This window comes from Macrotis lagotis, chromosome 1 (assembly GCF_037893015.1).
Source record: "Macrotis lagotis isolate mMagLag1 chromosome 1, bilby.v1.9.chrom.fasta, whole genome shotgun sequence".
NCBI classification, from domain to species: Eukaryota; Metazoa; Chordata; class Mammalia; order Peramelemorphia; family Peramelidae; genus Macrotis; species Macrotis lagotis.
This window is the reverse complement of record NC_133658.1, coordinates 442,760,068-442,774,154: the sequence shown is the minus strand read 5'-3', so window position 1 is coordinate 442,774,154 and position 14,087 is coordinate 442,760,068. Positions and strand designations below refer to the sequence as shown.

Genomic DNA, 14,087 nt, shown 5'->3' with positions numbered 1-14,087 from the left:
TGCTATCTTCCCTCTGTTTATATTTTCCCCTTTTTTCACTTTACCCATATTCCCCAGAATTTTGTTTCTGAATATCACCACCTTCATTGTGTTTGCCCCCTTGTATCCAACCCCCCTCCCCTTTCTTTCCCTTTTCCTTTGCCCCTTCTTCCTTCTGTTAGTTTCTCTCCCCCCACCTTTCCTCTTTTAATACTTGAAAGGTAAGATAAGTTTCTCAACTTAACTGAGTGTGCATATGTTAACTTTAGGCCTAAACTTATGAGAGTAAGATTCAGGCAGTTTTCCCCTCCTCCCTTCTTCCCCACTATTACAATAGGTACTTTGTACCTTTTTATGTAATGTAATTTACCCCACTCAATCTCTTCCATCCTCCTACCTCTTTACTATCCTCCCTTTTTAAGGAGATATTGTTTTAAATCACTCTATCAGAGTCATGGTTAAGTCATGAGTGTCCAATACTTCTGGCTAAGCATATTCTCTCTAATAGATTTAAAATTTTTGAGAGTTACGAGAATCTTTCTCCTAGTTGGGGTTATAGCCAGTTTCATCTTATTGGATAGCAGTTTTTTTCTTTACTCTTTTTATTGACTTTTTCATGTGTCTCTTGAGTCTCTTGTTTGATGTCCAAATTTTCTATTTAGTTCTGGTCTTTTCAATAAGAAAATTTGGAAGTCTCCTCTTTCATTAAATGTCCATTTTTTTCTCCTGGAGGAGAAGGCTCAGTTTTGCCAGATAGTGTATTCTTGGCTGCATTCCAAGCTCCCTTGCTCTTTGGAATATTGCATTCCAGGCCCTTCTATCCCTTAATGTTGATGCAGCCAGGTATCTAAATTGTTTCTTTCTAGCTGCTTGCTAGAGTTATGATTTCCCCATTTAAGAATGTAAACAGTTTAACCTTATTGAATTTCCTTTCCTTTTGTATGCTTTCCTTGAATCTTGTATTTAATAGTCAAACTTTTTCCATTCAGCTCTGGTCATTTTCATCAGGAATGTTTGAAAATCCTCTCTTTCATTGAATATCCATTTCTCCCCCCTAGAAGATTATATTCAGTTTTTCTGGGCAGGTGATTCTTAGTTTTATTCCTAGCTCTTTTGCTCTTCAGAATATCACATTTCAAGTCCATCAATGCAGAAGTCGCTAAATTGTGGCTCCACAATATTTGAACTGTATCCTTCTGGTTGCTTGTAACATTTTCTCCTTTACCTAGGAACTCTGAAATTTGACTATGATATTCCTGAGAGTTTTAGTTTGAGGATCTCTTTCAGGAAAATAAATGGATTCTTTCAATGTCTACTTTATTACTGGATTCTCAAATATCAGGGCAGTTTTCCTTGATAATTTCTTGAAGAGTGATATCAAAACTCTTTTTGATGATCATGGATCTTATGTTACACAATAATTCTAAAAATGTCCTTCTTGGATTTATTTTCTAGAACAGTTATTTTTCCAATGAGATATTTCACATTTTCTTCTATTTTTCCATTCTTTTGATGTTGAATGTTTCCTGATTTCTCATGAAATCATTAGCTTACACTTGCCTAATTCTAATTTTTAAGGAATTTCTTCAGAGTACATTTATACCTCCTTTTCCATTTGGCAAATTCTAGTTTTTAAGTTCTTTTTTTAAGTGAAGTTTTGTAAATGTTTTTTCCATTTGGTCAGTTTTATTTTTCAACTAATTCTTTTCCACATTGGATTTTTGTACCTCTTTTACTGTTTGGCCTCCTCTTTTTAAGGTGTTATTTTCTTCAGTATTTTTTGTGTCTCCTTTACTAAGCATTTTTTTTTCATGATTTTCTTGCATTACTCTCATTTCTTTCCCAAAATATCTTCTACCTCTCTTACTTGATTTTTAAAATCTTTTTTGAGCTCTTCCAGGAATTTTTTTGGGCTTAATACCAAATCATATTTTTCTTTGAGACTATGTATTAAATCCTTTGAGATTTTGACTTTTTTGTCTTCTCAGTTTACATTTTGATTCTCCTTGTCACCAAGATTTTTTTCTATTGTTTGCTGATTTTCTTCAACTTTTTTCTTTACTCTTAACTCTATGTTAATGTTGTGCTCTGCTCCCAGAGTGGAATATGCATTGTCCCAACCTTTAGACTTTTTGTATAACTGTTTTCAGTGCTAATTCTGGGGACCTATAATTACTTCCAATGTGGTATGATACTACTCTCCTGACTATACTCTTATCTGTCTTTTTTCTGCCTTGGAACTGTGATGAGGATCCCTGCCCCATTGTGGCTTCAAGCTCTGGTGTACTATAGTGCGCCTCCTCACCCTGGGACTGCAACTCAGGACTGCAATCCAGTCCTGAGCAAAGATACCCCTGCAATCTCATTCTGACCCTATTAGTGTTTGAGGACCAAGAACTCCAGCTGCCACTTCCTCTACTGATTCAGTCATGTCCCCTTCCACACCCAAAATGTTCACTCAAGTTTACTGGAATTTAGTCTATGCTGTCACAGCCAGTGTTGGACCCCATCTCACTCTTACCTGAATGCAACAGACCTGTCTTTAATTGTGACTATTTATCTATAACTAGAATACAGGATTGTATAATTTGTAGACCCAAAATGTGAATAAGAGAGTGAAAGATCTCATTAGTTAGGGGAGGCTAGGTGGCACAGTAGATAGAGCACCAGCCCTGCAGTCAGGAGTACCTGAGTTCAAATACAGCCTCACACATTTAATAATTACCTAGCTGTGTGACCTTGGGCAAGTCACTTAACCCTGTTGCCTTGCAAAAGGTAAAAAAAAATCTCATTAGAGAATATAGCAAATCTCTAAACACTTAAAGAGTCTTAATTTCTATTTACCTCTTGCCAATGCTAACAAAACAAAACAAAAAACAAAGCCCATGTAAAGTATAAAACACAACTTTTAAACATTATGTACAAAGAAATTTAAGTTACCCAAATAGCTAGATTAAAAAACAAAACCAAACCTTAGTCTGAACCAATTAACCTTATTTTCATTTCTCTTCTGCTTATAGCAATTAAGATTTTTAAAAAACCCTAATCAAATGAGCTTCTTATCCATGACAAAAATATGCATAAGCTAAAAAAATCATTTAGCATTACAAAAATGGCACCTATATAAAAAAGTAGAAAGTCAAATATTACTTTCTCACAGTAGGGTTGATTTGTCTGTGCTTACCAGTACATTCATGTCCATTGCCAACATAACCGGAAAGGCAAATACAGCTGTAAGAAGTGCCTCCATGATAAATGCACTGGGCCCTTTCCATGGGAGCACAATTGTGACTGCCTTCTTCACAAGGGTTGGATGGTGGAGCAATTACTGGGAAAAGAAAAGAAAAGAAAGAAAAGCATTTTAAATTTCATTAGGCAGTTATGGTCTAACTCTGAAGATTAGTATTTTTCTTGATTCAAGTCTTGATATCAGTCTTTAAGGCACTTCTGGCTCTAGAGGAGTGTGATATAAATTCTACTATTTCTGTATACTCAATACTGTATCCAGTGTTTTGACTCTGGATTCCTAAGGGCTCCTTTTTCCCTCCTGCAAAAAATTCACATTTAGGGGATGGGAAGGAAACATTTTACAGACATTTTTTTTTCATTTGACCCCTCACAAAACTATAAGAGATAGGTGGTATTATTATCCCTTTTTTATATATGGAGAAAATTAGGCAGATAGAAATTAAATGGTTTGCTCAATTCACAGCTAGAAACTAAGTTCTGGTTTGAATTCAGGTTTTCCTCATTCCAAGCTCTATCGACTTTACCATCACAGTTGCCTTTAGCTTATATCTTCAGACATAATAATTAAGGTCTAATTAAATTCATAATTAAGACATAATTAATTCTTTTTTAAATTATATAAATATTTTATTTGTTTTCCAATTACATACAATAGTAGTTTCTATCAATTATTTTTTGCAAGGTTTTTGAATTTTACAATTTTACCCTCTCCCTCACTTCCCTCACTTCCCCCCAACAGAAGGCAATCTGATATAGTCTTTACATTTGTTTCCATGACATGCATGGATCAAAACTGAATGTGTTGAAAGAAAAAACAGATCCATAAGAAGAAAGAAAACATTAGAAATAGCAAAATTATGTAATACATAAAACAACTTTTTAAAAATTCAAGATAATAATCTTTGGTCTTTGTTTAAACTCTCCATTCCTTCTCTGAATAGAGATGGTATTCTCCATCACAGATCTCCTAAAACTGTCCCTGATTATTGAACTGATGGAGTGAACAAGTCCATGAAGGTTTATAATCACTGCATGTTGTTGTTAATATGTATAATTTTCTTCTGGTTCTGCTTACCTCACTCAGATTCAATTCATGTAAGACTTCCCAAGGTTTTCTGAAATCCCTTCCCTCATGATTTCTTTTAGAAAAATAGTGTTCCATAACATACATATAACACAATTTGTTCAGCCATTCTCCAATTGCTGGGTATCCCTTCAGTTGCCACTACAAACAGAGCTGCTATGAATATTTTTGTACATGTGGGGTTTTTACTCTTTTTCATGATCTCTTCAGATTATAAACCAAGTAGTGGTATTGCTGGATCAAAAAGTTTTGCACAGTTTTATTGTCCTTTGGGCATAATTCCAAATTGCTCTCTAAAAAGGCTGGATCAGTTCACAACTCCACCAAAAATGTATTAGTGTCCTAGATTTCCCACATCACTTCCAACATTGATCATTATCCTTTCTGGTCATATTAGCCAATCTGAGAGGTGAGCACCTCTGAGATGCTTTCATTTGCATTTATCTAATCAATAAGGATTGAGTACGATTTTTATGTGACTATAGATAGTTTTGATTTCTTCATCCAAAAATTGCTTTTGTATATCCTTTGATTATTTGTCAGTTGGGGAATGACTTGGGTTTTTTTTTTGTATAAATATGACTCAGTTCTCTATATATTTTAGAAATGAGTAATTTGTCAGAAACATTAGTGGTAAAAATAGTTTCCCAATTTATAACATTTCTTTTGATCTTGGTTACAGTGGCTTTATTTGTGCAAAAGCTTTTTAATTTAATGTAATCAAAATTATCCTGTTTGTTTTTTAAAGTGTTTACTATCTCTTCTTTGGTCATAAATTGCTCCCCTTTCCATAGATCTGACAGTCAAACTATTCCTTGTTCTCCTAATTTGCTTATAATATTATCTTTTATGTCTAAATCCTACACACATTTTGAGATATAGTTTCTCCCATACTATCGTCCAGTTTTCCCAACAATTTTTATTGAAGAGTGAGTTCTCACCCCAGAAGCAGGGCTCTATGGGTTTATCAAGCAGTAGATGACTGTAATCATTCCCTGCTATTTCTTTTGCACCTAATCTATTCCATTGATCTATCATTCTTATTTTTTAGCTTAGCCAGTGCCAGACAGTTCTGATGATGACTGATGCATTATAATATAATTTTAGATATAAGGCCTTCTTTTGTATTTTTTCCATTAAATCACTTGATATTCTTGACTTTTTGTTTCTCCATATGAATTTATTTACTATTTTTTTCTATATCACTAATAAGTTTGACTAGTATGGCACTAAATAAAGTTTAATTTAAGTAGAATTGTCATTTTTATTATATTAGCTCAGCCTATCCATGAGCAGTTGATATTTGTCCCAGTTATTTAGGTCTGATTTTATTTGGGTGAAAAGTGTTTTACAGTTGTTTTCACAGTTTCTGAGTCTTCCTTGGCAGGTTGATTCCCAAGTATTTTATATTGTCTGAAGTTATTTTAAATAGGATTTCTCTTTCCAACTCTTGCTTCTGTATCTTGTTAGTAATATATAAAATGATGAGGATATATGTGAAATTACTTTATATCCTGTGACTTAGCTAAAGTTGCTATTTGTTTCCAATAGTTTTTTAGATGATTTTTTTAGTTATCTAGGTATATCATCTGCAAAGAGTGAGATTTTTGTTTCTTCATTCCCAATTCTAATTCTTCAATTTATTTTTCTTCTTTTATTGCTAAAGCTAACATTTCTATTACAAGATTGAATAATACTGGTGATAATGGGCATCCTTATTTCACCCTTGATCTTATTGGGAATGCTTATCCCTATTGTATATAATGCTTATTGATGGTTTTAGATAGATACTGCTTATCATTTTAAGGAACAATCCATTTATTTCTATGTTCTCTAGTGTTTTTAGTAGGAATGGATGTGCTGAATTTTGTCAAATTTTTTTCAGCATCTATTTGAGAGAATAATATGATTTCTGTTAGGTTTGTTATTGATATAGTCAATTATACTGACAGCTTTCCTAATATTGAACCAACCCTAGGCAGTTAGGTGGTGTAATGGATAGAGCATCAGCACTGAAGTCAAGAGGACCTGAGTTCAAACCTGGCCTCAGACAATAATTATCTAGCTGTGTGACCTTGAGTGAGTCACTTAACCCTGTTGCCTTGCCCATAAAAAAATGTTGAACCAACACTGCATTCCTGGTATAAATCCTACTTGGTCAAGTGATTATCCTAGTGATAACTTGCTGTAATAACTTTGCTAATATTTTATTTAAGATTTTTGCATCTATATTCATTAAGGAGATTGATCTATAATTTTCTTTCTCTGTTTTGACTCTTTCTGGTTTAGGTATCAGCACCATATTAGTGTCATAGAAGGAATTAAGGCAGAATTTTGTCTTCATCTATTTTTCCAAATAATTTATATAGGATTGGAACCAATTGTTGCTTAAATGTTTGATAGAATTCACTTGTGAATCCATCTGGCCCTGGAGATTTTTTATTAGGGAGAGCTCACTGATGACTTGTTGAATTTCTTTTTCTGAGATAGAATATTTAGGTATTTAATTTCCTCTTCTTTTAACCTGGGCAATTTATATTTTTGTAAATATTCATTCATTTCACTTAGATTATCAAATTTATTGGCATACAGTTGGGCAAAATAGTTCTAAATTAGTACTTAAATTTCCTCCTCATTGGAGGTGAATTCACCTTTTTCATTTTTGACTCTAATAGTCTGGTTTTCTTTTTTTCTTTTTTTAATCAAATTAATCAAAGGTTTATTTATTTTATTGTTTTTCTTCTTCATAAAACCAATTCTTGGGGTGGCTAGGTGGTGCAGTGGATAGAGCACCAGCCCTGGAGTCAGGAAACTTTCTGAATTCAAATCCAGCTTCAGACACTTAATAGTTGCCTAGCTGTGTGACCTTGGGCAAGCCACTTAACCCCATTGCCTTGTAAAAACCTAAAAAAAAAACCCAATTCCTGGTTTTATTTATTCATTCAATAGTTTTCTTGCTTTTGATTTTATTAATTTCTCCTTTAATTTTCAGAATTTCTAATTTGGTATTACTTGGGGATTTTTAGTTTGTTCTTTCTCTAACTTTTTCAGTTGCATGCTCAGTTCATTAATTTCTTCTTTCTCTATTTTATTCAAGCAAGCATTTATAGATAAAATATATCTCCTAATGCCTGCTTTGACTGTATCCCAAAAGTTTTGATATGTTTTCTCGTTATTGTCATTGTCTTGGAGAAAATTGTTAATTCTTTCTATGATTTTTTTGTTTTATCTACTTTTTTTTTAAAATGAGACTATTTAGTTTCCAATGAATTTTAGGTGTATCTCTCCATGGTCCTTTATTGCACATAATTTTTATTGCATCACAGTCTGAAAAGGATGTATTCAATATTTCTTCCTTTCTACATTGATTATGAGGTTTTTATACCCTAGTAATGGCCAATTTTTGTGTAAGTCCATGTACTGCAGAAAAAAAGGTATATTCCTTTCTATCCCTGTTTAATTTTCTCTAAAGGTCTATCATGTCAAAGTTTTCTAATATTCTATTTACTTCCTTAACTTGTCTCCCACCCATTGAGTTTTGCTCTCTTTGTCTTCCTGTTACTCATTCAGCTTCTCCTCTAAGAATCTGGAGCATACATATTTAGTTTTGAAATTGCTTCTATGGTAACGTTTTGGAGAATATAATTTTCTTCCTTATCTCTTTTAATGAAAGCTATTTTTGCAGTTGCTTCAGTTGCTTTGTCTGAGATAAGGATTGTTACCCCTGCCTTTTTCACTTCAGCTGAAGCATAATCTATTCTAATCTATTCTCTAGTCTTTTATCTTTTCTCTGTATATATATCTTTCTGTTTCAAATGTATTTCTTGTAAGCAATATATTGTAGGATTCTGGTTTTTAATACACTCTTTGTCTGCTTCTGTTTTATGAGAGAGTTCATCCCATTCACATTCAACTAACTCTTTACTGCCCTCCATGCTATTTTCCCTCCATTTTCCCCCTTTTATCACCTTATCCCTGTTCCCCAGTATTTTGCTTCTCAATACTACTTCTTTTAGTGTGTTTACCCTCTTCTATCCAATCTTTTCCCTTTTCTTTCCCTTTTCGCTTTACCTCTTCTTCCTTCCCTTCCTTCTGTCAGTTCATTCCTTTACCCTCTTAATACCTGAAAGATAAAATAAGTTTCTAAACTCAACTGAGTGTGTGTGTGTTTGTGTGTGTGTGTGTGTGTGTGTGTGTGTGTGTGTGTGTGTGTGTGTGTTAATCCTCTTTGAGCCAAATCTTGTAAGAGCAAGATCCAGGAGGTTCTCACCTTCTCCCTTCTTCCTCTCTAGTACTCATGTATTGGAATTTACCCCATTCAGTTTTCCCCTTTCTCCTGTCTCTTTACTGCCCCCCCCCACTTTTAATGACTCCATCAGAGTCATGGGCATGTCATGAGTGTCCATTACTTCTAGCTAAGTATATTCTCTTTAATAGAGTTACAATTCTCAAGAGTTATGAGAATATTGCTCCCAGGTGGGGAAAAAAGCAGTTTAATCTAACTGGATAACAGTTTCTTTCCCTTTTCCCCTGTTAACATTGAGTCCCCTGTTCGACGACAACATTTTCTGTTTATTTCTGTTCTTTGCATCAAGAAAAGTTGAAAGGTCTCCTATTTCATTAAATATTCATCTTTTCCCCTGAAAGAAAAGACTGTTTTGTTGGATAGTGAATTCTTGGCTTGCTTTCCAGAATATCATATTCCAGGCCCTTCTATCCCTTAACGTTGATTTAGCCAGGTCTTATGTAATCTTGCCTGTAGCTCCTTCTAAATTGTTTCTTTCTGGTTACTTGCAAGATTTTCTCCTTTATCTGATAGTTCTGGAGTTTGGTCACAATATTCTTAGTGTTCTCATTTTGGGATCTCTTTCAAAGGGATCAATGTATTCTTTCAATGACCATTTTGCTCTCTGGTTCCAGGATATCAGGGCAGTTCTCCTTCACTATATCCTGAAGTATGGAATTCAGGCTTTATTTTTTCCTTTGAGGTTTTCACTTAGTTCTGTGATTCTTAAATTTTCTCTCCTGGATCTATTTTCCAGGTCAGTTGTTTTGAAGTATTTTACATTTTCTTCTAGTTTCCCTTTTTTTTATTTGTTTAACAGATTTTTGGTGTCTCTTGAAGTCATTAGTTTCCACAGATTCCAATTTTTTTTTAAGAAAAGAGTTTTCTTCCTTTATGTTTTGCATCTCCTTTTCCAATTGGTCAATTCTTTTTTTTTTTTTAGATTTTTCAAAGCAATGGGGTTATGTGGCTCACCCAAGGCCACACAGCTAGGTAATTATTAAGTGTCTGAGGTCAGATTTGAACCCAGGTACTCCTGACTCCAAGGCTGGTGCTCTATCCACTGCGCCACCCAGCTGCCCTGTCAATTCTATTTTTGAAGGAGTTTTTAATCTTTTTCCATTTGCCATCATGTTTTCAAAGGATTTATTCTCTTGTTTTAAGATATTAATTTTTTCTTGCATTTTTTCCCCAATTTTTCCTTTGAGTTTTAAACTCCTTTCTGATCTCTTCTAAGAAGTTATTCTGGGCTGGAGATCAATTCATATTCTCCCTCTTATGCTCCACCCTTCTCTGAGTTGGCATCCTTATCTTTAAGATAACATTCAGTGGACCCTTATTTGCAATGGCCTTTCTTCATTTTGGGCCCTTTCCCTAGGGTCTTGTGTTGGGGGAGGGGCTGGTTCACAGACCTTTGGTTATGATCTTCCTAGAGGCTGGGGTTAGGAACTCTGGGGGTTACTCAGTGAGCTGGCCAGTAAGGAATGCCAGCTTTTCTGAATTGTCTAAGATATTGGTGTGGCCTACTCTCTATGCTTGGAGTACTGTACTGCCCTTGCACAATCTAGGCTTGGCTCTGAGGCTTGAAAATTAATCAACCTAATCAGCAATCAGCTGTAGGAGATCTTGGGGCAAATTGTGAACACCTGGTCTATTTCTGTGTTAGTTCTGGAGAAAGTCAGGACTCCTCTGAAAACACAGGGTACATGGGGTTCATGGCCCAGATCTTCCAGACCAGTCAAGCTGACTGGATAGATGTCTGAGCCGCCTTGCTGGGGCTCTCTCCTGCCCACCATGCACACAGCAAACACTTCCACTGCTGTTCTCAGGTGAGTCCTTTGGCCTCAACCCCACCACCCCTGTGGTCTCTGCTCCCTGGCATATCCATACTCCCCTGTGACATATCTTGTTGGTATATGTTCCCCTTGGTTCTTTTCTGGGTTCTGTGGATCCAAAATCTGTTAAAAGGCTTGGTTCATGTTAGTTCTGAGGGAAAGCCAGGAGAGCTTAAAACAAGTGCCAGGTATCTCTCTGCCATCTTGGCCAGAAGTTCTCAGAATTAATTCTTAAAAATAAGAATATTTTGTACCAGTGCCATAAAACTCTGCTAACACTAATATTACTCTACAAACTCCTAAACCAAAATGTTTCTCTTCTTACATTCTCTAAAGTAATGTGACTTCAAAAAAAATTTAAGTTTTGAAATTTAGAAACCAACTTGTAGGGGCGACTGGGTGGCATAGTGGATAAAGCACCGGCCTTGGAGTCAGGAGTACCTGGGTTCAAATCTGGTCTCAGACACTTAATAATTACCTAGCTGTGTGGCCTTGGCCAAGCATTTGCCTTGCCAAAAACCTAAAAAAAAAAAACAAAAAAAAAAACTTGTTTCTGTTTTAAAGTTCTTCAAAGGAAATTCTCTCTTGGAACTATTGAAAGGTAGTTTCTACAACAAATTGAAATCCTTAGATCCTTAGACAGGTTAGATCCTTAGATAAATGGGATAGAATATTTTAAAATTAAGGCCACACTTTCATTTTCATTTAAGGAATTATTGATCTTGGACTAAATCAATAATTATCTATTACAGAGAAATTAGTATAGATTCAGATAATGTGGTTCCATCAGATGACCATGATACTAAGATATCTAGTTAGATAAGTGGTCTTCCTTCAATAATTCAATTCCAAAATAATCAAGTTAGAAAAAATTATAATATTGGAGTATAATAACAATTTTGAATAATTACAATGTGTATTTCAAAGGATTCAGCAGAGCTCTATAGAATTAATTCCTAGGGAGAAAATAATTAAAAACCAAGGCAAATCATTATTTTTAGTCAAAAAATAAGCCAAAATTAAAAATTATTATGAACTTACAGATACAAGTGTGCTTATCTTCTGCAAATTCATAACCACTCTGACATTCACATGTATAACTCCCTGGCAAGTTGATACACATAGCATTATGGTCACACAGGTTGGAATCTGTTGCACATTCATTTATATCTAAACAGAAAGAAAAGAGAAAAATTTCAATTAAAATAAAATTCAAAGAAAAACTCTTTTAACTCTTAATGTGATTTTATTAAAATAATCCCCAGCATTTAATTAATATTTTTAAGTGAATGGAATAAACAGAAAAGAAAAACTATTTATAAAAGTTAGAAAGGGTGAATTTTTCAAAAATAATATAAATAATTAGAAAGAAATGTGTTTTAAAAATAAATTGAATATTTGAATTTGTTTTACTCTCTCCTGTCTTCCTTCACCTTTCCAAAACTGTCATTATACTGGAAATTCTCTTATGGGTTCACATTTTTCAAATACTCACACGTGCAGCATGTGAGAAATACACAGTACATATGTAAAAATTTTAATTTTTAAAATGATTAGAATTTGGACCATAGCTTTTAGAATGTAACATATGAACATAAAAATGTGTGACTATTAAGAGACATTGAAAACTTTTTTTGTTGTTCAGTATAAAAGGGCCATAAAATAGTTTTAAAATATAGCACTTTAACCTCAAATTATTCAGGAATTTCAATGAATAGCAGATGTTCCATTTTTATAGAAGCCTGCCAAAAAATAATCTCCCAAAACTTTTCATGTAAATACCATCTACAGAATAATTTTTTCCTTAAAAGAATTGTTCTTGGCATTAATAACACAGGACCACACAACACTGCTGCTTTTGTTGAGCACAAGAGAATACAAGAAAAAAAATCATTTGTTTGCTTCTATAAAGCCCAAGGGCAAATGAATAGATGAATCCCTCACCAAAACAATTTCTTCCATCTCCTTGGTAGCCAGTTGAACATTCACATGAATAGGTTAGTCCTGTTCCCACCAGACACCGAGCTTTTATATCACATGCGTGGCTTCCATCATAGCAAGGATTTGTCTCCATGGGATCTATATCCCCTAAATAGTCGATGGAGAAAAATGGCAACAACAACTATAGTTTAATTATAAAACCAGTTCAATTACTACATTCATTATGAGGTCATCTTTGGTCTTCCTCTTTCAATGCCTTACTTTCTCTCACCTCCAAATAATAATTTTTCTTCCTATGTACTTTCAATAAAGGTATTTTGTATTGCAACTCTGTTGATTGAGTAGTTAGGACAAAAATAATAAACAACCTAAATTGTCCTCACAAAATATTAAAAGATCTGGATCAAAATTTTTATAATAGATTTATGAACAAGTTACAAGATATGAAAGAGAATCATAAATAAAGAAAATTTCTGGATAATTTATAAGCAAGTGGTATGTATTTCTCTACTATATTGTAAGCCCCATGAAGAAAGACTCTATATCTTATGTTTAACTCTCTTCAATGTCTAGAACCCTGTTCTACAATAGTTAATGTTTCCTTACATTTATAAAATATGAAGAATTTTTTTAAATTTTATTTATTTAAGGCAATGGAGTTAAGTGTCTGAGGACAGATTTGAACTCAGGTACTCCTGACTCCAGGGCTGATGCCAGCTTGCTGCCCTTAAATGTTTCTTGAATAGATTATAATATAGATTAAAAAGATAAAAGAGGTAAGAATGGAGTTGAAGGGATGAAATCTACATATTTTTAGAAAGGAATGTTTCTAATTTTGAGTTCTAGAACATACAAATAACACTATTAGCATATGTCCATGATGTACATTAACCCCATATAAATCTTATGTCCATGATGTGACATTAACTCCATGTGGGTCTTATTCATTTAATTTTAATAATAAACAAATTATCTACCCCCACCCAAACCTTTGATTGGTCTTTGTCCTCTATAAACTCACTTTTGTGTTCAGAACTAACAAGGAGTATCTACTCCAAAGTCAAAACTCAAAGACTTTAGAAATATTTATTATGAAGATTTCCTAATGGAACCTTATTTCTAGATTTAACATCAACAGCAACAAGAAAAAAATAGCTATTTTAAAACAATTTTGATTTTTTAATCAATGAAAATATATCTTTCCCCTTTCCCCTGCCCTAAAAAAATGAAAAGAAAAATTCCTTATCCCAAGGATAGTCAAGAAAAATAAATTCCTTCATTGTGTCCAAAGAAAATATCGCATAGATGCACTTTGAGTCCATCAACTTTTCTATCAGGAGATGGTTAATATGTTCCATTATGAGTCATCTGGAATTGTAGTTGGTTATTGTATTAATCAAAGGTCCCAAATCTTTTAAAGTTGTTTGTCTTTACAATATTGTTCTCATATAAATCATTCTCCTGGTTCTAATTATTTCATTTTGTATTAATTCATGTAGGTCTCCCCAAGTTTGGGGCGGGGACTATTTCCTTAATCATTTTTTACAATTGTCTTAACAGTTCATCTTTTTTCATCTATTCCCAAAATAATGGGTATCCTTCAGTTTCCAATTTCTTGTCAAGGCATAAAGAGCTTCAACAAATAGTTTTGTTTATTCTTAGTTTGAGAGTTTTTTTTATTTTCTTTCTTACCATTGCTCCCATAATGTACTCT

The 14,087-nt window shown here is 33.8% G+C and overlaps 1 protein-coding gene across 1 annotated transcript in view; it reads right to left on the bottom strand.

Annotated features, from left to right (window-relative positions):
• Positions 1-14,087, bottom strand: part of NID2 (nidogen 2) — a 141,980-nt gene that overhangs the window by 62,261 nt on the left and 65,632 nt on the right. Inside the window, exons 9-11 of the mRNA XM_074213350.1 lie at positions 12,377-12,520; positions 11,474-11,602; positions 3,164-3,307 (exon numbers count right to left, since the gene is read on the bottom strand). Of these exons, the coding sequence (XP_074069451.1) occupies positions 3,164-3,307; positions 11,474-11,602; positions 12,377-12,520 (417 nt within the window). The remainder of the gene's footprint in view (positions 1-3,163; positions 3,308-11,473; positions 11,603-12,376; positions 12,521-14,087) is intronic.